The following is a 26,745-nucleotide window of genomic DNA, read 5'->3' on the forward strand; positions in this document are numbered from 1 at the left end:
GCTTAGAGCAATGAGGGGTGATAATATTGAAACATATAGTAGAAGTATATAAAACCACAAGGGGCACAAATAGGGTAGTCAAAGTCTTTTTCCCAGGGTGGAAATGTGAAATACCAGGTGAGAAGGGGAAAGTTTAAAGGAGATATGTGAGGCAAGTAATTGTTTTAGACATAGAGAATGCTGGGTGCCTGGAATGCACTGCCAGAGGACGTGGTGGAATCAGATATAATAACAACATTGAAGAGGCATATGGACAGGCACGTGAAGAGTCAGGGAATGGAGGGATACACATCCTTTGCAAATAGATGGGATTGGTTTAATATGGCATCATGGGCAGCACAGACATTGTGGCCTGGAGGGGTTGCTCCTGTGCTGTGCTGTTCTATGCTCAATGTATGTATGAGGGGGCATGACAGCAGAGATGTTGAGATGTTTCTACTAGAATTTGGAATGAGGGGACATAAATCTCCTTTTTAACCTCCCACACTCAGGACTTTGGTGGTGCCGGACAGATTTTCCAGCCTATTAGAGCTATTCCTATTAATATCATAACATATGTTTAATCATTTTTTATGTGTTACACAATCGTATAATGCATTTTCTAGTGAGGTCAATAAGTTTAAAGGGAGTGCAGGAAATGTGGCCCCGGTGATTTTCAAGACAATGGAGGAAACGTGGCTCCTGGGAGTTTAAGGGGACCACACAAAACGGGGCCGTGGTTAGTTTAAACAGATCATTGCAATAATTTTAATGATCCATCTGCCTTCTGGGGATGGATTGTTTGCCCACTCTCTATCCATCAAACGTGAAGATTGGATAGTTGGAATTATGTTAAGAGAAGGTGTTGGGTTTTAAACATTTTAACTTCATGCTTAACTCAGACTAAATTAGTTTTGGAACTTAAATGACCCTTTGTGACATGATAAGCTTTTAAGAGAAGGGTTTTCTTAACACATTTCCTATATTCACCAAATCTATTTCCTTGAATTGTGATTATCATCAGGGACCTTGCTGAAAAAACATTCTTTATGTGGAAGCCTTCAAAATGAATATATCAGTCAAATTTTATCTGATTCTCTCCTCAGCTGATATTCATACACTTCTTGGTGTCGGTATTGGTTTATTAATGTCACTTGTACCGAGGTACAGTGAAAAACGTCCTGCATACTGATCGTACAGGTCAATTCATTGCACAGTGTAGTTACATTGAGTTAGTACAGAGTGCATTGAGGTAGTATAGGTAAAAACAATAACAGTACAGAGTAAAGTGTCACAGCTACAGAGGAAGTGCAGTGCAGGTAGACAATAAGGTGCAAGGTCACAACGAGGTAGATTGTGAGGTCAAGAGTCCATCTCATTGTATAAGGGAACTGTTCAATAGTCTTATCACAGTGGGGTAGAAGCTGTCCTTGTGCCTGTTGGTATGTGCCCTCAGGCTCCTGTATCTTCTGCCTGATGGGAGAGGAGAGAAAAGAGAATTACCCGGGCAGGTGGGGTCTTTGATTATGCTGGCTGCTTCACCAAGGCAGCGAGAGGAAAAGACCAAGGAGGGAGGTGGTTTCCGTGACGTGCTGGGCTGTGTCCACAACTCTCTGCGTTTTCTTGCGGTCCTGGGCAGAGCAATTGCCATACCAAGCCGTGATGCATCCAGATAGGATGCTTTCTATGGTGCATTGATAAAAGTTGGTGATTGTCAAAGAGGACCTACCGAATTTCTTTAGTCTCCTAAGGAAGTAAAGGCACTGGTGAACTTTCTTGGCCGTGGCATCTACGTGATTTGACCAGGATAGGCTATTGGTGATGTTCACTCCTGGGAACTTGAAGCTCTCAACCCTCTCGACTTTGGTGTAGACACCGTTGATGTAGACAGGTGCATGTACACTGCCCCCTTTCCGAAGTCAATGACCAGCTCTTTTGTTTTGTTGACATCGAGGGGAAGGTTGTTGTCATGACACCATGAGCAAATGTGGAGTCATAAGATCATGAAGAGTTAGAGCAACAGGAGGGCATGTAGCCCATCAAGCGCACTTGGCTATTCAATGCGATTCTGGCTGATCATTAACCATGGCCTCACTTTCCCATCCAATCTCTATGTCCTTCAATTTCCTCCATTCCCAAAAATCCATTGATCTAAGTCTGAAATACACTCATCAACTGAGCATCCCACAGAGCAGAGAATTACTGAGAAATCACAATCATCTGAGTGAAGAAGTTTCTCCTTTTATCTGGACTAAATAACTAATCCATTATCCTGAGACTATGAACCTTTGGTGTAGACTGTCCAGCCAGGAAAACAGCAGGAGACAGTCTGGCAAATGTTCTGTTTCCTTGCATTAAGTGTGCTTTCTCAATTGCAGTGTTCGTGTTGTCAGAAAGTTGAATCTGACTGGAATAGAATAGATCTGGGATGATAAGCTTTTTTCAAATGTTTCTGTGTACGTACCAGTTAATTGAGCCAATTAGGAGAGAGATCAAAGTTCCTTCATTACTATCTTCCATCTTACCTTAACATTTGCCTTTCTTTATTGATTTGTTAAATTATTTTAAAGAATCAGGAAAACAAACAAGGTTGCGACTAAAAATCATATCACAGTAACGTCTTTGAACTTAGTAACACATATACTGAAAGGGTAAGGCGGTGTCAAGACTTGCTGTTCTGCTGGCTATAGTGTAGAGGTATCTTCCACCTCTTAACATGCTGGAATGGAAGCAAGTCAACCCGAAGCAACTGCTGATGAAGAACAAGGGGAAGCCAAAGCAACCAGTAAAAGTCTGGCTCTGAATCAAACAAGATAGCTTGCAAACATCATCTCTCATGTCTAATTAAAAAAAACTGAACAGTGAACCAATGGATTTTACCATTTTAGGTCATAATTTATTGCCAAAGCAACCCACTTTGATAGAATCCATCCCAATTTATTTTCTAGACTAAAAACTCTGTTCACTCCAAACATCCTTAATTTTTCCAACAAGTATAATTAACATTTTTCTAATAAGTTCATACACATTTATTGGTGTAGACGTGGTTGGGAACAGCAGGGGGTGCTGGGGAGGATTAGGGTGGGGGTGTTGGGTGTTCAGTAGTGTGATAGATGTAATTTATGAACAGATTTTAGAGTTATACAAGTGATGTTGAAAGTCATGAAGATAAAGTAACATTAATGACATATCAGAACCTCCCTGCACCTCACCAGTTCTGCAAAATATTCATTTTGTAGCTTAATTTGAAGTTTTTAATCTCATGATTTTGATTGTGTTGATGAATCCAATTTCCTCTTTCCAACACTGCTGAAATCTCCTCCAGCCCATCTTTTCAAATGGTCAGGCATGTGAAACATTCAACTTACCGTCAACTCCATAAATGTGTTAACATCACTCTTGGAGCCATCCACCAAGCAGTTCATGGAGGGAAGGTCTGTATTTAGGCTTAGGCACCATTTTATTAGGCAGACCTGTGGAGGGTTTTATCCAGCTGGATAGAACAACTTTTTTCTAGTCTTCCTTTCCATCCCCAATCCCTAAATTCCAAATTTCAAGCCACTACAAAAAAGTGCTATAAAATTACGAAAATTTCAATATTTGTTATCTATGGGATCTTGAAAATAAATGCTTCAGATGTTGTCAGGGGAAAGAACAAAAATAAAATTGGGTGATTAATAAATGGGGATTAAAATTCAGGTAAATCTTATTTCCAGTGTTGAATTTTCATATTGAGAGTCACACATTTAAGTAGCGCGGCCATCTCATTTTAATTCTGATCCAACATTTCCAAACTTTATTCCACTTGGCAGAAATAAGCAGAAAGAGCAAAGTGTGTCTGCTGATAACAGCAGTGCAGAAAAAGATTTGTTCCCTCTGCTAGAAGTGAGAGGGCGGAGAATGCATTTGAGAAATGTTGTTAGAGTTCAGTCTTTCAACCAACTTCACAGTGGGTAGTCTGTTTCCATAATATGCCTAGATTCTGATGAACTAAAACCTGTAACTTTATCCATGACACTAATAGGAGAGCATGCCATAATAGGATAATTATCCTTTTGCATTGGAGACCAAATGGATTGCCCACCGTACTCTCTTGCTTACCCTAAAAGATAACAAAATATTTCATAATCTGAAAATTTAACTTTAAGCCAGCAGTCAGATTTACAAAAACATTACAGCAATGCAATACTGATGTACATGATGCATAATCTGCTTTGAAACAACAATGAGTCTCAAGTCTTAGTTGCTTTTACTCTTAGTTTATTTATACTAAATCTCCAATGATAAGTTATGTGGCTAAAATTTCTGCATTGTCTCTTTTGTGGAATAGGTGGTTCAAGGAAGGATTGAAGAAACCCAGGACTGCCATTCCTTTATACACCAGTGTTTATAGTTAGACCTGTCTCAGCCAAAGATCAAATAGATTTTATTTCAAGTAATTAATATAACAAATTTTTTTGAGCCCTGGAGCAGTTAAGACTTGAACGGTGGTCTCCTGGCCATGTGGTAGACCCTTTGCTTAAGACACTTCATTAAATCTTGTCCAGATCTCATATTTGTAAATATTCTTTTTAACAAAGTACGATCATTTGACCCTATCTATTTCCTCCCCATCTGCTAACTTTCATCATTTAACATCCGAAATATGACTGACCCAGATGTCCAGTAATCTTCAATGACAAGTCAGGAAAAAAACCTTTTCCAAGATACAGTTAATTGACATCATCTGAAAAAAATGCCTTTCTGCCATATTAGCTGAAGGATTGCTGTTTCTGGCTTTAACAGAGCTGGCTGGCTCCCAATTCACATGTACTGATTATAGACCAGTGATATGATCATGCTCCGACAAGGATTTACATTTTGCAAACTGATGTAGGTTTCTCACTGGTTTAAGGACTAGAAGGGGAAGCATGCGATGAAGCAAGATGGGAGGAAGCTTGTTGGAAGAATAGACAATGATATACTCCAGTTGGGCTGAATGGTCTTATTCTGATCTGTAATTCTCTCACTGAGGAAGGTCATGGTGTAACCAATGAGGAGGTCTGAAGTTTTTGAGTGACTGCTGAGCTCTTTGGTGTGCCCCAGGAAGGCTTCATGTTATAAACTCAGTTCTGTTACCATTTGCCTCATCCAACTTTATTAAGTGATTGTTGGCTTTTCTTTCATTATTGGCTTGTCTTTGTCTTTTAAACTTTATTGCTAACTGGAATGTTATTTTCAGTCTAATTCTGAATTGAACATCAGGATGGGTGACAACGGCTGCATTTACAGGAAGTTACCAGCTGCTGATGCAATCAGCCAATCAGCAATGGGGTTAACACTCATAGGATGCTGAAATCAAATAAGCGTGCAGCAGGCCAACAGCTGGAAATTATTTACATGTTGCAGTCTCTGTACCATTTGCTGTTGATAAACTCGCTTTGTTTCCCATCCAAGGCCAATGTATGTCATTCTCAACAGGAGGACCAGCATACAAGTACATTAGAACAAAAAAGTAGGAATAGCCTATTTACCCCTTGTGCTTCCTCTACCATTCCATAAGGTCATGCCTGATCTTTTACCTTAGTGCCACTTTCCTACACCAACACTATTGCACCTGATTTACCTAATATTTCAAAACCTACTGATCTCTTTCTTTAATACATGCAGAGACTGAGCCTCCATAGCCCTCTTGAGTAAGAAATTCCAAAGACTTACTAGCCTCTGGGTGAAGAAATCTCTTCTGATCTCCATTCTGAATAGCCCACCTCTTATTTTGGAACTCCGACTTTTGGTTCTAGATATTTCAGTCAAGCAATACATCATTTGGAGCAAACAGAAGCCTGTAGTACTCTTACCCTCTCAAGCATCATAAAAATGCTTTACATTGCAATGAGATCCCCTCTCATTCTTATAAATGCAGCAGTGTTTAGGCCCTGTCTGCTTAAGCTCTCCACATATAGCAATCCCACATTCCCGGAAATCAATCTGGTGATCACTCACTGCATTCCCTCCATCACAAGTGTATGCATTCTTCGGTAGGGAGAACAAATCTGTGCACAACATTCCAGATGTGGCCTCAGCAGGGCCTCACTTAATTGGAACCAGATGTCTATACTCTTGCGCTCAAAGGCTCTTGCGTTAAAGACCAATGAGCCATTTACTTTCATAATTATTTGCCATACCTGCATGCTAACTTTTAGTAGTTTGCACACAAGGACACCCCAGTCCTACTGAATATCAACATTTTTTGATCTTCCATCATTTAAAAATATTCTGCCTTGCTCTTTGTACTACCAAAATGGATGACATAACGCTTTTTTCATGGTATTTCTGCTACATCCTTGTACATTCATGTATTGTGTATACATCTCCCTGAAGCCTATCTGCATCAATTTCATATCCTACACTGTTATACATCTTTGCATCACCAACAACCTTGGACAAAATGCACTTGATCCACTCATCCAAATAATCGATATAGATTTTTGGCATATATGGTCGCAGAACTGATCCTCTAGTCAAAGGCCCGAAAATGACCATTTATTCTCACTGTCTTCTGTCCATTAACCCATCATCAGTTCATGCCAGTATATTCCCAAATATCCAAACATTCCGAACTCAATATCCAATTCTCCAACTTTAGGTAGCTCACTCTTTCTGTCTGTATCAGAACTGGTCTTTTCCTCCTGTCATCATTTTGGTTCAGTTTTTCCTATTTGTTTAATTTCTCTACCATTTCCTTATTTCCAATATAATTTTCCCTGTCTCAGACTAGCTATTCTTTTTCAATATTACATTATGTAGAAGTTCTCACACTTTGTTTTTTATGTATCTTCTTAGATTGCTCTTGTATTCTGTTTTCCTTTTCCTTATCATTGCCTTGGTCCTTGGCACTTGAAAGATGTTCCTATCAATTGTGCAACAATGGTGATTCCTGGCAGCTCAAGAGTGTACACTGAGATATAACGACTTCATTCAACTATTCAATCAGCAGTTGGCGAATACAACTTGAGACTGAATATTGATAAAGTCTTGAGAAAGAGATAGAGACCATTTGGTCTTCTTCATCTTTCTTGGCCATAATGCCCCAAAGTAGGTTACGTTTTTGAGGTGTTTGATGATTAGGAATATATGTTCAAAAATATTTTGGGAGTGGGAGTGGGAGTGTGTGTTGGGGGGTGGGGTGGAATTAGATTTGTTGAAAAGTGCAGGGGGGGATGGGGAATGGAAGTTGACCCAGAGGAAGACCATCCTCCCAGGAAGCATTGAACTACAGCAAACACTTCCACGAGAGTAGCTGGATCAAGCAGCTGGCAAACTCTTAACCTATAAACATGGAGAACATCAGGTTGGCTGGTTCATTACAAGTTGTCTCTGCTTGGACACATTAGTTTAGAGATTCTTAACCTTGGCAATAGTTTCAAGTATCAGTAAAATGCTTAGTTTATAAAAATATTTCAAGTAGGTTTGTCACTTAACCAGGCACAGCAGAACCAAAGACAAGAAAAAAAAATCAGAAGTGAATAAAAACAAAATCATGGAAATAAACATGTCAAATATTAGTGATACTGGAGCAATGGAAAGGAAAATGATCTCTGTATTCATTGTTTTCAAACACACTGTGCACCATCCTTTAGAAGTAATGCACAAAATAAATTGAAATTGTGAACTTTGTAAATAGTATAACCACTGGGTATAAAAGGCAATATATTTTCATGTTCAGTTTGTCTATTCCACCGTAAAAAATGACATTCATATTCCAGTCAGACATTCAACTGACCTTCATTTGGGTGATGGCTCTTTATCTGCATCCACCTGAGCATCAGTTTACTGAACACAGTTGATTCTGATGGCTCAGCGTCATTTACATATTGTGTTTGGGCATTGGAAGTTTGCTGAGGGCAGGACAACAACTTATGTGCAGGCAGAGGTGGTTTGCAAACTTCAGCACAAGTAGGTCAGATAGAGCTTAAAATGCTTGTAATCTTTACAAAGCCACATAATATTTTTACATCTATTTCAGCCTCTGAATAATAAAAATAGCTGGCAAAATCCACTGACCTGCACAATAAATGTGGAGAAAGGAAAACTGATTTATGGCCAAAGTACAGGATAATGATAGATTCAACCACCCACCCCTGTTCTCCCTCACAATTCTAATGATGGGGTATCAAAAACAAGAGGACATAGCTTTAAGGTGAGAGAAAGGAATTTTAGAGATAGGGGGAGGAGGTTTTTTTTTAATACACGGTGTGGTTGGTATCTGGAACGTGCTGCCAGAAGAGGTGGTAGAGTCAAATGCAATCACTACACTTAAGAGACAAGACCATAAGACAGAGGAGCAGAATTAGGCCATTCAGCCCATCGAGTCTACTCCACCATTCAATCATGGCTGATTTATTTTTCCCTCTCAACCCCATTCTCCTGCCTTCTCCCCATAACCTTTGATGCCCAAACTAATCAAGAACCTATCAACCTCCGCTTTAAATATACCCAATGACTTGGCCTCCACAGCTGTCTGTGGCAATGAATTCCACAGACTCACCAACCTCTGGCTAAAGAAATTCCTCCTTATCTCAGTTCTAAAGAGACATCCTTCCATTCTGAGGCTGTGCCCTCTGGTCCTAGACTCTCCCGCTTCTGGAAACATCAGAAAATAAATATAAGATATCTTAAACATAAGATATTTAGACAGCCTTTTGAATAGGCAAGGGCATGGACCTAATGCGGGCAAGAACATGATTGGCATAAAGGTCTGCATATATGTGGTGGGCCGAAGGGCCCATTTCGCTGATGTACAACTCCATGACTCACTCTCTCTCTATGATAGACAAATGGAGGATTAATACATAAATGATAGTGAGAAGAGGTGCCCATAGGACAGTATTGCAGAATGCCTTGAAGGAAGTGGGTGCAGAGACCATAGAGGCACAGTTAGTCATTATACTACCTGTGATGAGATCCTTGTAGCTGCAGAAGCTCAGGCAGAGGCTGTGACTGCAGCCCCTCTCTACAGCTTCTCCAACCAATGCAGAACCAAACCTGTTCCTGACTCTGGAAATGTGGCTGTGAAAGGACAGAGCTGCCAGATAAAGAGAGTGCAGTCTGACCTGCCTACCTTACCTCTTCTGAAAGAAAGAAACTAGAAGAAATAGGTCATTCCTGTGGGATTGCAATGTGCCAAAGTTGCAGAAATTCAAAAAAAAGGGAACTCTAAAAACACTTGGCATAATGCCTCCTCTCCAATTCAGTGCTGAACAGACATAAAAGGAAGATAAATAAAATAAAACTTGGAATACAGTCTTCAATATACAGCTATATCTTTTTAAAGACCTTCTTTAAATGCAGTCCAGCATTAAGCATTGCCGCCAGCAATTCTGAATGTCCATTTTATATGGGTAGGTTTATGATTCATTGCTAGTTCAACACAAATGCCAGAGAACTGTACAAATTCTTAAATGATGCTCTTCAGGCTTTGTTTAAATGCTTCAGGGAAATAATCAATAAACATTGAAGTAGCCTGAAAAATCAGGTGGGCAACCAAATTTCATATGTTGTGCATTTCTCAGATGTTCCTTACAGTATAGGAGGCCAGTTGGCTCACCAGGTCTATGCCAGAGCTCAGGGTAATCCCATCAGTCCCATTTCCCCCACTTACTTCCTTGGAACCTATTCCTTCTCACAGACACACAAACATCCCTCTGATTTCCCTGCCTAATCTTTACATTAGAGGTAACTTACAGAATCCAATTGACCAAACAACCCACACATCTTTGGGATGTGGGAGGAAACGGGAGAACCTGGAGGAATTCCATACCATCACAGGGAGAATGTGCAGACTCCACACAAACAGCACCCAAGGTCAAGATTGAACCTGGGTTGTTGGAACGGCGTGGCAACAGCACTAATGCTGCTATCACACTGGTTCAGTTCCCATTAGAGGTGGGCAGAGGATGGAGCTCAGATGTACCAGCTGGATAACGATGAAAAGAGATAATAGATTGGCAAAATCATTCAGTGATCACTGCTTATAGACTGATAATTCTTGTTCTTTTATTTTCATATAATGGAAATCATTTACAATACACTTTCCCAATTTAACTCACATTAAACTTTACATTATGTACTGAAGTGGCACATTTAATGTTTCTATATGAGGTCATGTGTATAATGAACTATGCTATTGCAAAACTACAAACATCTCATCTCTGTGAGAGACCAGCCCTGGATGAGAAGAAAATTCAATTACTCGCTGCTCTCCTGTTGGAGGTCAGTAAATTGGTTTCTTTGAAGCCTGACTAAGTCATCATTCTGATCAATATAATTAATTACAGCAGGATTAAATAAAAATTATAACCCATAGCAACAAATAATAATTAAGCAAATGACTTCAAAACTGGTACTTTAAGAGTGGTATTCTGAAATGCAGAAAAATACTGAGAGATCTAAATTATATTCAATATAAATAACTACAAGGAAATCAGCTGATCTTGGTGCCATTGAGTTTAATTACTGAGCAACAAAATGCTATGCATTTAACTGATGACATCCCAACTACTTATTTAAACATTAATAGAGCCCACTAACAAATATGGCCACACTCCATTATACAATAATATAGTGAAAGATACCATTTGACACTGTTGCTGGTAAAATTCTATGCCACATTAAAAGTAATTTTAAATATTATTGTGACTTTTCCCATATCATCAGTTGTATTCTGTGTGACTGAGCCCTTGGTGCTTCCAGTCTTGACTGTGTAATGCTTGCCTGGAGGGATTTCCACTTTGCATCTGCCATAATTGAGTTTTTACATATATTTGACTCCTTTAACCTACTTGGACTGTGTTATGTTCACCTTTCACTCTTCTGCTCACTGATCTATAGTGACTTCTAGTCCACCAAGGCTCAATTCTAAAAATTTGTCTTTTTGTCTTAAAATACCTCCACATCGCTTCTCATCCTTTGGATATAAAAATCGTTATGCTTCTCCTGTCCAGGGTCATTTCCCACCACTCCACACCACCCCATCCCCCCCCCAACCCCACAATGCTTCTTGCTTACCTCTACATTGGCAGCCAAGCTGTCAGCTGCCTTGTTCGTAAGTCGTAAATTCCCTCCCTACACTTCCCCTCCCTTTCTTTAAGACTCTCCTTAAACTATCCACCCTTGTACTATCTGTCCCATCTTCAGTCTTTAGCTGTTGTCTACGAAGCTACTACATCATTATCCAGCTGGATAGGACCATACCCACCTTGGTCCACCCTTAACTAACCTGTCACAACCAGGGATCTATCCTTGACTGCCTTGAATTTCCCATCTACACGTTGTTTCTCATGTAGATGGGAAATTCAGCAACATCATCTGAACAGCTTGTGCCAGCTTTCATGTCAGGAGGTATAAATCAGAATTTAATGAGGTAAAGAAACTGAATAGAAGATTGGACCACACAAATGGCATGGGTAAGGATTGATGGCCAGATGGATTGGGTAAGGATAGCAGATTTCCTTCTCTGAAAGGCAAAAGTGAACCAGATAGGTTTTGCAATAATTCAGCAATTTCATGATCACCAACATTGAGATTAGCTTTTAAAATATTTATTATTTCTAAGAGATAAAAGAATCAAAAGAGAGAAAAAAAGTCTTTAAATCTTCTGCACTGACTTTCTTCTGAGGAAACTAATTAAGATTGTGATGTTAGAGTTATTCAGGGCCACTGTGGTTGTAAAACAATACAAAATTGGCTTGGTAAAAAAAGACAAAGGGTGGTAGTGGAGGGTTGTTTTTCAGATTGGAGGCCTGTGACCAGCAATGTACTGCAAGGATTAGTGGTGGGTCTATTGTTCTTCATCTATATTAACAATTTGGATGAGAATGTAGTTGGCATGGTTATTAAGTTTGCAGATGACACCAAAATTGGTAGTATAGTGGAGAGTGATGAAGGTTATCTAAGATTGCAATGGGATCTAGATCAACAGGGAAATTGGGCCAAAACTTGGCAGGTGGAATTTAACTTGAACAGGTGCAAAGTGTTGCATTTTAGCAAGTTAAACCAGGGCAGAACTTGCACTGTAAATAGTAGGGCCCTGAAGAGTGTTGTAGAACAGAGAGACCTAGGATACAAGCACATAGTTCTCTGAAAGTGGTGACACAGGTGGACAAGTTGAAGGAGGCATTTGGCACACTTGTCTTTGTCGGTCAGGGCATTGAGTACAAGGGTTGGGGCATCATTATGCTGTACAAGATGTTGGTGAGACTACAATTGGAGTATTGTGTACAGTTCTGGTCACCTAACTATAGGAAGGATGTCATTAAGCTGGAAAAGGTGCAGAAAAGATTCACAAGGATGTTACCAAGACTGGAGGAACTGAGATATAAGGAGAGACTGCTTAGGCTGGACTTTTTCCCTTGGAGCATAAGAGGCTGAGGGCTTACCTTATAGAGGTATATAAACTCATGAAGGGCATAGGTAAGATAAGTGGTCACAGTGTTTTTACCAGAGTAGGAGAGTCTAAAACCCAAAGACATAGATTTAAGGTGAGGGGAATGATTTAAAAGGGACCCGAGGAGCAATGTTTCCACAAAGAGGGTGGTGGGTATGTGGAATGAGCTGCCAGAGGAAGTGGTAGACATGGGTACAATAACAACATTTAAAAGACATTTAGACAGGTACCTGGACAGAAAAAGTTCAGAGGGATATGGGCTAAATGCAGGCAAATGGGACTAGCTCTTAGTTGGCATGGATGAATTGGACTGAAGGGCCTGCTTTAATGCTGTACAACTCTATAACCCTATGATTTTATGACAACAATTATTGCTTATCTTGGATTAACACTGCACTGGGAGCCCATTTTATTGATGGCCACAAAAATAACATAGAGGATGTGTAGTGAGTTTGTTTGGCTGACTGCACCAGTATCATATTGATGAGAGGGTTAATCCATGCATTAATCCATCATGAAGAAGGCATGCCAGCGGCTCTACTTCATTAGAAGTTTGAGGAGATTTGTTATGTCACGTCTTGCAAATTTCTACAGATGTACGGTGGAGAGCATTCTGACTGGTTGCATCATTGCCTGGTATGGAGGCTCCAATACGTAGGATCAAAAGAGGCTGCAGAGGGTTGTAGACTCAGCCAGCTCTATCACAGGCACAACCCTCTCTGCCATTGAGGGCATCTTCAAGAGGCAGCATCCATCATTAAGGACCCTCACCATTGGAACATGCCCTCTTTGCATTACTACCATCGGGGAGCAGGTACAGGAGCCTGAAGACCCACACTCAGCATTTTAGAAACAGCTTCTTCCCCTCCGCCATCAGATTTCTGAATGGTCTATGAACCCAAGAACACGACCTCGTTATTTGTCTTTTTGCACTATTTATGTATTTTTGTAATTTATGGTAATTTTAATGTCTTGCACTGTACTGCTGCCACAAAACAACCAATTTCACGACATACAAGTCAGTGATAATAAACCTGATTCAGATGCAGCAGATATTCCCTGGAATTATGCAGTGTTGGCAGATCATGTCTGTCTGCATGCAACACTTTTTTGATCCCAGGAATACTATTTTGGTGCTCGATACCATGTCCTAAGCAAAAAGGTGAACATAGCTTTGTAATTTATAGTAATTTTTATGTCTTCATGTCTTGGACTGTACTGCTGCCGCAAAACGATGAATTTCACAACATATGTCAGTGATAATAAACCTAATTCTGAGATTAAAGAACAAGAGGGACCCCTCCTCCAATCAACCAGTGAACACTTTAACAATTGCACATTACTACTTAATTTCTCCTGGTTGTTGCTAATATGTGTTACAAACCAGCAACAAAAGAAACACTCTGAGTCATGTATAAGTGTTTAAAACTACCTTATTAATAACTACTTACGATAATAAGAAAAATGAAAGTAAAAATGTTAGAATGTTAGAAGTAAAAATGTTAGACCTTAAACATTAACCCCAAAAACTAAACTCGTAGTGTGTGTGTGGCAAATTCCCAAACTCCAAATCCAGGAATGGTTCTTAAAGTTCAGTTCAGCAAGCCATAAGGTGAAACGTGAGCAAAGGCTTCTTCAACAACCACCGTTGACTGAAGACAAAACGTAGATGTAGAGAGAAAATAGAGAGTAATTATGAAATCCAAATGTTCCACGATGGAACCCAAACAACACCTCAGTGTTTACTCAGCAGTGACCACTCCACCGCATCTTCCTCACCCCGAAAGGATCTCGAATTGTGGCCGTCCACACAAATTCTTGTTTCCTTCTACAGGTCAACAACAAAGTGAACTCCACTGCTTTGTTCCGAAGTATCTGCCACCCCGAAAAGCATCTGAGACGTGGCCGTCCACGCAAATACCTGTTTCCCTCTACAGGTTAACGACAAGGTGGACTCCACCGGATTACCCCAAAAATCCATACGTGGATTGTAGTGACAGACACAGTTATTGTTTCTCATCCATCGATAGAGGAACTAGCAGGCTGGTGTTTCTCTCTCTCTCTCTCTCTTTCTCTCCTCTGACTGATTCCGACTGTCTGCTTCAAAAATGTCATTACATCCTTTATCTTCTGTTGTCATAACCACGCCAACACACACACACACACACACACAAACCACTACGTCTATCTTAAAGGGACATTCACCAATAGTAACCTAGTCCATAACATATGTCAGTAATTGTTTTGTACTTTCGAAAGCCATTTCATGTTATGAAACTCTACAGGCAATAATGTGGCAAGTGTTGTTAGATTTCTAGCTTATGTCAAGGTTTATGCACAAACTATTTGTTTACAGTTTTTGTGCCATTCTCTTTCTGAGTTGGATATTGAGAATCTTCAAAGGGGACAAGATGCTTGAAGAAGCAGAGAATGGGGAGGACAAACGCTTTTGCTGACTGAGACTCTGAATTGTGAAGTACCTGCACTCCCAGTGAAGATATTCTTGTTGAAATCTGTCACGCTGCTCCAGCCAACTGCAAACTTAGAGCTGGACAAGGGCTATACTGTCAATGGAACTGACTTTCTTCTTCCAGCATTGGAGATATTTTCAGCATCCTACTGTCCATTGTGTATGGGTAGTGACTGAATCTTTTTTTATACAGAGACAGCTGACTTCATTCTCTCTTGTCAAAGTTAATGGGCAGAAAGTGTGCAGCTTTTCAATTGCAACGACTGGATTTGAAATTGCTTTAGTGTTAATTCTGTTAAGCCGGGGAACTACAGGCCGGTGAACCTAACAGTGGTGGGTAAGTTACTGAAGGGGATTCTGAGGGACAGGATCCACCAGTATTTGGATGGACAAGGTCCGATTAGAGTTAGTCAGCATGGCTTTGTGTGTAGAAAATAGTGTCTGACAAATCGGTTTTCCAAAGAGGTAACAAAGAGGATAGATGAGGGCAGGGTGGTGGATGTTGTCTAAGTGGATTTTAGCAAAGTCTTTGATAAGTCACTGCATGATGGGCTAGTTTGGAAGGTTTTGAACACCAAATTGAGGACCAAAATAGTATTCCTGGGATCAAAAAAGTGTTGCATGCAGAGAGACATGATCTGCCAATTCTGCATAAGTCCAGGGAATGTCTGCTGCATCCGAATCAGGTTTATTATCTGACATATGTCGTGAAATTTGTTGCTTTGCAGCAGCAGTACAGTGCAAGACATAGGCTAATTGGCTAGATGGTAGGAAACAGAGGGTGATTGTTTCTCGGACTGGAGGCCTGTGACTAGCGGTGTGTCACATGGATCAGTGCCTGGACCTTTGTTGTTCGTTATTTATATTTGGATGAGAATGTACAAGGCATAGTTAGTAAGTTTGTGGATGATAGGTCTCCTTAAAGATCAGCATGACCATCTATGTGTGGAGCCACAGGAGATGGGTGAGATTTGCAATGAGTATTTCTCGTCAGTCTTTACTGTTGAGAAGATCATGGATGCTAAGGTATTGAGGCAAATGAGTTGTGATATCTTGGACCACCTATGAATTACTAAGGAGGTGGTATTGGAGCTTTAGAGTACAATAAATCCCCAGGGCCTGAACAAATGCATCCTTGGACCTTGTGGGAAGCTAGGCAAGAAATTGCAGAGGCCCTTGCAGAGGTATTTGCTAAATCTTTAGCCACAGCTGAAATTTTGGAAGACTGGAGGGAACAGTAAACAGTGAAGAAAGTGATTAAAAATGACAGCAGGATCTTGATCAGCTAGGTAAGTGAGCCGAGGATTGGCAAATTGCTTTCAATTCAGATAAGTGTGAGGTGTTGCACTTTGGGAAGTCAAACCAGCATAGGACTTGTACAGTGAATCGTAGGGCCCTGGGGAGCGTTATGGAGCAGAGGGAACAAGGAGTACAAGTACATAATTTGCTGTAAATGGCGTCACTGGTAGACAGGGTAGTGAATGTGGCGTTTGGCACGTTGGCCTTCATCAGTTAGGGCACTGGGTATAGGAGTTGGAACATCATGTTATAGTTGTATAAGACATTGGTGAGACCGCACTTGAAGTATTATGTACAGTTTTGGTCGCCCTGTGAAAGGAAAGAAGTCATTACGCTGGAAAAAATGCAAAGAAGATTTATGAGAATGTTGCCTGGACTGGAGGGCCTCAGTTATAGGGAGAGGTTGGACAGGCTAGAACTTCATTCCTTGGAGCATAGGAGACTGAGGGGAAATTTTACAGAGATGTGTAAAATTATGAGCAGCATAAATAGACACAGTCTTTTTCCTAGAGAAAGGGAAGCAAAAACTAGAGGGCATAGGTTTAAGGTGAGAGGGGAAAGATTTAAAAGGGACCTGAGGAGCAATTTCTTCACACAGAGGGTGGTGCGTATATGGAACGAGCTGCCAGAGAAAGCAGTTGAGGCAAGGTACAAGGGCATTTTTTAAAAGGACAGGTACATGGATAGCAAAGGTTTAGAGGGATATTGGCCAAATGCAGGAAAATGAGACTGGCTTAGGTGGCCACCTTGGTCAGTGTGGGCTAGATGGTCCGAAGGGCCTGCTTCTATGCTGTAGTTACTCTGTGCTAATAAAGAAAAGCATATTGTATGCCTCTCTGACGTGTCCAGCTTTAAGGATCTGTCAACACACACTCCAAGATCCCTTTGTTCCTCCTCAGCTATTGATGCCTTCCCTTTCATTACATTCCTTTGTCTTGTTGTTCCTCCTCAAATCTGCTCCATCAAACTTCTCCACATTAAATGCTATTTGCCATTTTTCAGCCTAACTGACCAGACCATTTTTATCTCCTACAGTCCAAAGCTTTCCTTTACCCTGCCAATCACTTTGCCAATGTTTGTATAATTTGCAAACTTCCTCATCATCTTCCCTGCATACAAGTCTAAATCATTGATAGATACAGTATTACAAAAATCAGGCTATCAGGTATTGAGCTCTGTGGGACTCTGCTTATAACAGATCTCCAATCACAAGCTGTCAACTTTTACCATTTGCTTCCTGCCTCCAGGGATAAAAATAAACCAGCGCAGTTCACCAGTAAGAAATTTGACAACGCCACCAATATAAATGCATTAAATATCCAATGTTAGTGATACAATAGCACTGGTAAGAAATTTCAGTACTTTCACCCCTAACTTCTACAGTGTTAATTTTGGATCCAATGTCTGCTCGGCATTAGATCCAGTGGGCTTTTATGTTTTTGACCAGCCTGTCATGTGGAACCTTTTCAAAATCCTTCTAAGATCCATGTAGCCTGCATTAAATGCACAGAAAGTTTGGCTGATGTGGCTATCAGATTGAATTACTGGCAGTGTGTACAAGGTGGGGACACAAGGGTAATGCTAGCCTCTGAATTAAGTGTGGGAGGGGATGGTGGGGCATACAAGTGTCAGGTACAAGTCCAAATTTATAAAGACTGTTAATAGGCAAGTGATGAGTTGAGGAGAATTTGAGGCTAATTTTGCAATTGTAGGGTATGGTATTTAAAGGAGCATTCACTGGTCCTGATTTTGTGTCCAGATGAAGGCTCTTGACCCAAAACATCAACTGTCCATTTCCCTACACGATGCTGCCTGACCTGCTGAGTTCCTCCAGCAGTTTATTTTTTACTCCATATTCCAACATCTGCAGTCTCTTGTGTCTCCCTTATTTTGTGTAGTCACTGAACTTCTTGTGATGTTGCATCCATTGCCATGAAGCTTGAGACTCCTCACTGAACTCTAGGACTATTTGCTTATATTTCCCTGAAGATATGTTGTTCCTCTATGGATACACAATTTGTCTCTTCCTTTTTAGTTCCTCCACCGTAGATACAAAGAAAAGGATTTCCCAGATTAGATTCACACAGAATCCAGCACCTGTTCCAGCCACAGTACAGCTCCCCTTTAAGAAGTACAGGCTGGCTTTAATTAGTGCAGGTCAGCTTTCGTTAATACTCACAATGTTAGCCGCTTGTTATTGCATCTAGCCAATGAACAGCATGCCTCATGCTGGCTGAGCAATACTATTATGGAACTGAAAAAGCAGCAGGTAACATGTGGCATCAATTCTCACACAATTCTCATACCCATTTAAACAAGTCAGTGAAATTCACCTGCACTAACTCTGGATAGCACCAGGACTAACCATTTCAACTCGTGCAGACTGTGGATAAATAGTGCAGCTCATGCCATTGCAGTCATTTTGTTGTGTAGTATATTAACAAGGATACAGCAGGGAGGTAGTGTGGAAAAATGGGACATCCCTGACATCAGCTCTGGATATCCATGTTAAACTGTGCATGTGTTCAAGCCAGAAGCTGCTACCTGATTTACCACATCATAGCCATAAGCTCCGGTACCCTTACTGTGGCCATTACTGCGAAATTCAGACTAAATGCCTTCCCATGTTCAATGTGAGAAATATCAACCTTTTACAATATTCAAGCCTTCAACACAGTGCTAGTCACTTAGACAAGTCTCTCTCCTCCTATTTTGACATCTGTTTTCCCTTTGTATGGTTTTCAAGTATGTCACATTCTTTTTGTTCAGGAGTTATCTTTATTTTTATTGTTTTGCATATGTTAGCAACTTCATTACATTGGGTTAAATTCTTTCACAAACAAAACATTTGTTTGAATAAGTGAAAAGTTCTTTTTTTTATATTCAGTGAATGCAAATGTAAGTAGACCTATAACTCTTAGACTTTGTTTTTATGCCAAGTGTTAAGATATTGATTAACTTGTGGGGTGACTTGGAAACGCAAACAATGTAACCTTCAAAGTTGACAACTGATTATTAAATGCGTCATCTAATGGGTTATTCCATTTTATTGCAAGATCTAAGTTTTTTAAGGAATATGTCCCATCAAAAAGGAAGATTTTCAGCTTAGAATAGTTCAAAGTCCATTTCCTTTATACATTTGAAAAACATGTTATTTTTCTAAATATTTAGCTTAGGCATATTACCTGAAATGATATTTCAATATATTACTGAGGGAGTGAAGCATCATCAGCAGTGCTGTTCTTCAGTTGTATTAAACTGAGTTGCTTACTGCTATTCAGGTACATTTTAGAACTCCCATGAAAATGTGTGGCAAGATTTTCTCAGTACCTTGTGTCACCAGAACAGTTTGTTTGTTCTTATCATTGCTTTTAGTGGATGTTTTGTATATATATAATTTGGAGCATTGCTGCAAGTGACCACACAGCAGTAAATCTTGCCTTCAAATATTTCTCGGACATGCAATAATGTGCTGTGTAAATGGAACTCTTTTTTTTGTTGGAATTAATCTTAACACTGAATATATAAAACGTGAACATAACAGCCATTAGAAACAGTAAGTGGTATTGAATATGAAAGGAGAGTGTATGATGAGTGTGTTGATAGTTAGAAAAAACTGTTAGTTTGGACCCTTCCCTGTAAGAGGGATATTATAAACCTGCAGAAAGAGCAATACAATATTAGCATTCTGACATTATGGTTTAGAGGCCAGAGTTGTAAGTAAAGGCTGGAACAAATGGGACACTTGGAAGTGGAGGTTGTATCAGGGATAGTGAAGGTTATGAGATAAATACAGTTAGTCATTAAACAAAAAAACTGCAGATTCTGGGAATCTTGGTAGCATGACCAGTTGGGCTGAAGGGCCTGTTTCCGTGCCATATGACTCTATCTAAAATGAAAACAGAAAATGCTGGAGATACTTTGCAGAACAGGCAGCAACTATGGAAAGAGTAACAGAGTTAACGTTTCAGGTCAATGACCTTTCAGCATTTTCTTTTGTTATTATTAATCATAGGTGGATATATCAAAAGCAAGCATTTAATATGTCATAAAGCAAAAAATTACAAGAAACATTGCTCATGTAGTTATTAGATTGTGTAAAGATTTACCGTCATTAGTACAGCATTTAAGTTTGCTGGGTTTTGGACACAGGCACACATACTTGATATCTTGGGATGGGCTTGTATGAGCAAATCTATGATCTCATAGCTTCCTAAATCAATTAATGAGGGAAGTGGTTTGGGGCATTCCCCTGCTTGATTTCCCCTGTGAATGCCAATTACCAATAATAATGGGCCATGAATTGGACTGGCTGGTAGACAAAGCTAGTATGAAGAAATTAAAGAATCCTCTTTACAGGAAGCAGCAACTTGGCCCATCATACTGGTGCTGACTCCTAGAATAAACAGTTATGTTTATTGCCATTGTCCTGTTTTTTTTCTGTCCATGTCACATTAAGTTCATTTTCAAGTGTCTGCCTAATGCCTTTTTAAAATAATTTATTGAAACAGTTCCCATTGTGTCTTCAGATATAGTCCAATTCCAACAACTTTCTGAGTTAAAAAACAAATTCTCCTCATTGCCTCCCTAGATCTCAGGAAAGAATAGCTTCATTCTACCAAAATGTTTCAATATTTTGAAACTTTAATTAAGTTGATGTTTAATCTTCCACATTCTAAAGGCAACAATCAGAGTCTGACCTCGCAAATGAAATCTCCCATTCTTGCTAATATTTCAGTAAGCATCCTCCATAGGGTCATAAAGCACAGAAACAGGCCCTTCAGCCATCAGGTTCATACTGACCATTAACCACACATTTACACTATTCCTACATTAATAGTATTTTGTTTTATTCTCCCCACATTCTCATCAACTCTCCCTCATATTCTACCACTTACCTACACACTAGGGCAATTTACAGGGGCCAATTAACATACATATCTTTGGGATGTGGGAAGAAACTAGAGCACCCAGTGGAAACCCACCCAGTCACAGGGAGAACATGCAAAGTCCACGCAGACAGCACCCGAGGTCAGGATTGAACCCATCATTCCTTATGTGTGATATCCCGAATTGTCCGTTAAACTCCAGCGAAGGCCCGAGTAATGATTCATAAAATTCTAAACTTTAATTTTTCCAAAAAAATGAATATTATTGCATTTTAACAACAGAAATTATTAACAGAAACAACAGTAACAAATGGGTTAACCTTTCAGCTCAATGAGCCTCCTCAGAGTGGCCTCACCTGTGTTAATGAAAGGTCATCAACTTGAGAGCATAATTCTGTTTCTCTCTCCAGATATGCTGTTTGTCCTGGTGTCTATTTCTAGAATTTTGTTTTCAGTAAAGCAAAATCTACTTTCTTATAAAATCAGATGTAACCTGCTTGGTGAACAATGTTGTGCAATTTCTATAATCAATGCATTGAAAAGAAATTAAGTAAATGTGTCTATGTTGTCAGCATTTCTTTATTACAGCTGACAGTAAATTATTTTCTGACAGTATGACTATCCTATTAACACGATTTCACACTCAACTGCACTAGATGCTGTCATTATAAATTTTAGACTAAAAGCAGTTGAAGTTAAGTACATTGATAGCTGGTTTCAGACGTCTGTTGACTACAGTTTAAATTATAACTGAAATTGAAATTGAAAATGCTGGAGCTAATTTTAAGCAGCAAGGTATTAATTTGAATAGTTAATGATTCCAAAAGCTCTCATTCAAAATCTTGGGTTTTTATTATCCTTTGCTGAAGACCCTTGGCCAGATATTGTGTTCTTGTTCTCCACTAGCAAATACTGTCTAATGAAGTCTAACAGGGGAAGTATACTTGCTGGTGTCGCTAATGGCATTTCATGTCATTGCTCTGATGCGTTATAAACTGAGCAGTGAGTGAGCTTGCTTATTTTTGCTTTCAAGTAAGTGTACGAGGTAAAGGAACAGAAGGCAAAGAGGTTAGGCATAGATAGCAGAATGAAAATCTGCATACATTTTATACCTACCCTAAAACCACCAATTTTCTGAAATGGCAGTATAGTTCTGGATCATTCAGATGGTAGTCCTATTCCTTAATGTATACACATATTTCAGTCAAAAATGTGTTAAAAGTACAACATAAATATTATCAATATGATTGACCTGGATTTGGGAAGGACTTTATTATCATACTGCCTGTGACCATTGCTCTGCCCAGCATCAATGCAATAAAGAGTTAAATGGAGTCTGGATTTGTTTCATCTTGAGGTGTCTTTTGCCATGAATTCTGCCACATGAGTGCACTTATTTTCAGTCGCTATTTCACAAATTATTCTGTATTCCATGCTTACTGTGTTCTGCTTGTTGCTGCTTGAGTATCACTTGAAACACAACCTGTCTTTTGCACAACCAGCTGCTATCCAATAGTCCTGTTCACTAGCTTGCCTCCACCTCTTCAGGGTTCAGTGACCAATAAAGTCAGCCACCAAATGCTCAATTATTTTATGGACACTTGAGTATTTCCTTTTTGGTTAAAAGGAAGATATATTGGATTCTCTTTTCTCCCCCTGCTAATTTGCCTAAAATGGAGTAAACATTACCATAAAACAAACTATTTGAGAGCATATCCACAGATAAATATGTTACTCTGATGGTCTTTCTAGTCAATTGATATTAGTCAGCCAAAATCCACATGTTATACAAGACATCAGAAAGAGCTATCACCAATGTTAGGTATTTTCCCTCCGTAAATGTAAAAATTGATGCACAAGATGCATCTAGTTTACATGTATGGAAAAAAAATGAAATTGGGATTAGAATTTGTTATTTCTTCTGATTGTACTGTGGATAATGTGAATTCTGTGGTTTAGAAAGTATTGAACAAACTATAGCACTGGACTTAAATTTGTGTGGATGTGAACAATGGAATCTCTGCCTGTGGTCCAGTAATATATACAGACAGTGAAATTCAATGTGCCTTAACTTTAATATTTACTATGTTTGTTTGATTATTGGTGACAAACTATTAGTTCAAAATCACCGAAAACACAAACATTTAAGAAGAACCATACCTGTCTCACAAAGCTGTTGGATGTAGTATCTGATGAGGTACTACCTTCAGATCCTTTGAATCTGTTTTTCCTTATTGCACCTCTTCCAGATGACTAGGGAGAGAAAATAATACAAGATTATCATCTTGCAAACCAGCTTCAATACTCTGTCTAATTATTAAAATTAAAAGCAATAAGAAATCCACAAAGCAATATCTTTCCTGAATTGATAGTGCATTAGTGCATTAGGAAAATTGAAACCTACACCAATACTGTATTATTAATTTCATAGAACATTCAGATTTTTAAAAAAGCACCAAACTCAGCAGATATCTACACTGGTAAGGATTATATAATATTGAAGTCCATTTAATAAAGAAAGTACAAAAGCATCTTAGAGAATCTCTTTGAAATGATTGCTTTCTGCCCAATTTGAACGGAGGAGATTCAAGGTCTTGACATATTATTGATTTTACAAATAACTCATTTAATGCTGGGTGCTTAAATTAATCATTATGAGATTTAACTATTTTGCCAAAAAACATAAACCAAGCTTAGCCAAAGGAAAATAAAAACTTTTTTTTTAAAAAAAGGTTCTCTTCTCAGTAGTCTTCTACAGATAGATAAAAGAAAAATACATGCTTCATGCACAAATCTGTTTTAAATTACTTGGTTTCAAATCACTCACTGATTTGGTGACTTCTGAAAGTTCTTTACAAAATGAGGTAGTTTGGTTGCTTTCTCGGTACCTGCAGTCTGTATCGTGCAGCTACGTGGTTATCATCCAGATACTCATACACCATTATTTTCACCAAATGTGGAGACAACTTCAACTACCAGAACGTACTTCTCTTATTATGTATTTAAAGTGGGGAGCACTTATCTTTTTTTTCAAGAAAAAAGAGCATCTCTGGGAAACTATTCACTTAGGGAGGAAGAAAAACGTTACTCTTGTCTTTTTGTTTCAAGTGGAGGACTAGGTTTTTTTTTGCATCCCATATCCTCGAACAGATATTGGGCAGTCTAGCTCTATGCCCTATTTCGGCAAACATTTCAACTTATAGCATAAAACAATCATTTTACTGTGAGACTGGTATAATATAAGCTTAAGGTGGACGACACTACATATATTTAATATGTGAAAGTAGGTTTAATGTTGAAAGGAATACCAAATGGAATACGTAAGGAATGCCATTATCTTCCAAATAACCAATATTTCACAGTAAGTCTGCACGTCGAGTCCTGTCTACAACCAGGCAGCAAGCAGTCCCGACCATGGAAAAACAAGCTTTATACCACGATCCTACCAAACTTCTCTTTAGCTGATATTCTCATCAATTACCTTCAGTTTTAAATTGCCTTGCAGCCAATGGCAGGCAACTTTTCATTACATTTTGTTTTATTATTCAATAATTACACCCTCAGAGATGTTTGCTTCTGCCCAGAGCCTTCTCTTTAATAAGTTTGTTCCCCGCCTCCACCAAAGGACTTAACCCGATGATAACATCTGTATGGCAGAGCGGTCAACACCAGCTCCAAGTAAGTGTTCCTTGTGGAGAGCAAAAGCCTCTCATTGATAGAGAGGCAGCACACATGCACACACCTCATACGTGCATATATAACACACACACCATGCAAACTGCAATTTAAATTTTAAAAAAAACTTAGGCGATTAAATGTCCTTATGACAAAGACACGACCAGCCTCTAGTTACCTGGATATTTGGGGTTTCCAGAATACCCATCCGAATCTCTTGAGTTTTGGACATGTTGCCGCGAACCATCTGACAGGTTGGGCTGTTTCTCAGTGACGGGGACCCCGGCTGTAGACAGACACTCTGCACGGCAGAGAGCGAATTGTCATTGCTCCCCGTCCACTTGCGAGAGCCGGTTAGACACTGAGAGCTGGCATCCCTTCCGAGAGCAGGAGCCCAGCCCGATGCTCGCTGGTAGCCGCCTCCGAGTACTTCGCTTCTCTCCTTTATTTGTCTTTTTTAATCGGACTCTGTTGCACCTTCGGCCACTGTGCTGTTGCTCCGCACGGTATCCGGCGTGGACAGACGCCGCCTGCCTTGGTTGCAGTTGTGCCGGAGACGGGAGATGCCAACTAGCAGCGGTGGGTTGTAGGGGCGGAGTGAGGGACGTCAGGCTTCCTCGTTGTTTCGGGGGAGAGCGCCATCCACTCATTCACGTCCCGCCACACCAAACTGGGGTGTAGTTCCACTGGATTTGCAATGGAAATAATGTATTTAACTGATCGGACGGATATACTTCATTGGTGCATGAACAATGGACAACATTAACCGCATCAGCACAAGTCAAAAAATCACCCCTAGAGGTATATAATCAACGCTCGGCCGGACAGGCAGCATCTGAGGAGAGAGAAACAGAGTTAACGTTTCAGGGTGTGCATGTGTTGCTGCATGCAGGTGTGGTCTGATTCATTTGCTGAGGGGTTCCAACTGGAATTGAACATGGGCACCAGAGTGGTACAGCAAGAAAAGCTGCTGTCTCGCCCTGCCAGAGACCCACCTTCAGTCCTGGACTCCATTGCTGTCTGTGTGGAGTTTGTACATTCTCCCTGTGACTGCCGGGTTTCTTCCAATTTCCCTAGTTTCCTCCCATATCCCAAAGATGTACAGATCGGTAAGGTAATTGGTCACTGTAAATTGCCCCTTGTGTAGGTGGGTGATAGAATCTGGGGGGTGGGAGGTTGCTGAGAAAGGGGAGAGAATAAAAATGGGATTCATGTCTGAGTAACGTGGGATTGGTGTAAGTGGGTGGTCGATCGTCAGTGCAGACTCGGTGGGCCAAAGGGACTGTTTTGGTGCTGTATTGCTCCATAACTCTGTGACAACCATCAGCCAACATTCCCACTTCTGATTTTATGATGGACCTTTCAATATGTTTCTGAGAGATTCCTTCTCATTCTTCAAAACTCCAGCAAATGCAGGGTCCAATTAACCCAATCTCTCCTCACACATCAGCCCTGCCATTCCCAGAATCAGTCAAATGAACCTCTGTTGTACTCTGTCCATGTCAAGAACATCTTTCCTCAGAGATTAAGTTGACTGGGACCTTACTGGCCGAAATTCAGAAGAATGAGAGGGGATCTTACAGAAACATATAAAGTTATGAAAGGGATAGATAAGATAGAGGCAGGAAGGTTGTTTCCACTGGTAGGTGAGACTAGAACTAGGGGACATAGCCCCAAGGTTCGGTGGAATAGAATTAGGATGGAGATGAGGAGAAACTGCTTTTCTCAGAGAGTAGTGAATCTGTGGAATTCTCTGCCCAGGGAAGCAGTAGAGGCTACCTCATTACATATAGTTAAAACACAGTTAGATAGATCTTTGCATAGTAGGGGAATTAAGGGTTATGGGGAAAAGGCAGGTAGGTGGACCAGTCTCGACGGACAAGATGGCCTACTCCTGCTCCTATTTCTTATGTTCTTATGAAGAAACCAAATAGGATAAGATATCTTTATTAGTCACATGTACATCGAAACACACAGCGAAATGCATCTTTTTGCGTAGAGTGTTCTGG

The 26,745-nt window shown here is 39.9% G+C and overlaps 1 protein-coding gene across 1 annotated transcript in view; it reads right to left on the reverse strand.

Annotated features, from left to right (window-relative positions):
• LOC127570364 (voltage-dependent L-type calcium channel subunit beta-2-like) overlaps positions 1-25,233 on the reverse strand; it is a 291,296-nt gene extending 266,063 nt beyond the window's left edge. Inside the window, exons 1-2 of the mRNA XM_052015851.1 lie at positions 24,915-25,233; positions 23,222-23,314 (exon numbers count right to left, since the gene is read on the reverse strand). Of these exons, the coding sequence (XP_051871811.1) occupies positions 23,222-23,314; positions 24,915-24,983 (162 nt within the window). The 5' untranslated portion in view covers positions 24,984-25,233. The remainder of the gene's footprint in view (positions 1-23,221; positions 23,315-24,914) is intronic.
• Positions 25,234-26,745: the final 1,512 nt, after the last annotated feature.

The sequence above is a fragment of the Pristis pectinata genome, chromosome 5 (assembly GCF_009764475.1).
Source record: "Pristis pectinata isolate sPriPec2 chromosome 5, sPriPec2.1.pri, whole genome shotgun sequence".
Classification (NCBI taxonomy): domain Eukaryota; kingdom Metazoa; phylum Chordata; class Chondrichthyes; order Rhinopristiformes; family Pristidae; genus Pristis; species Pristis pectinata.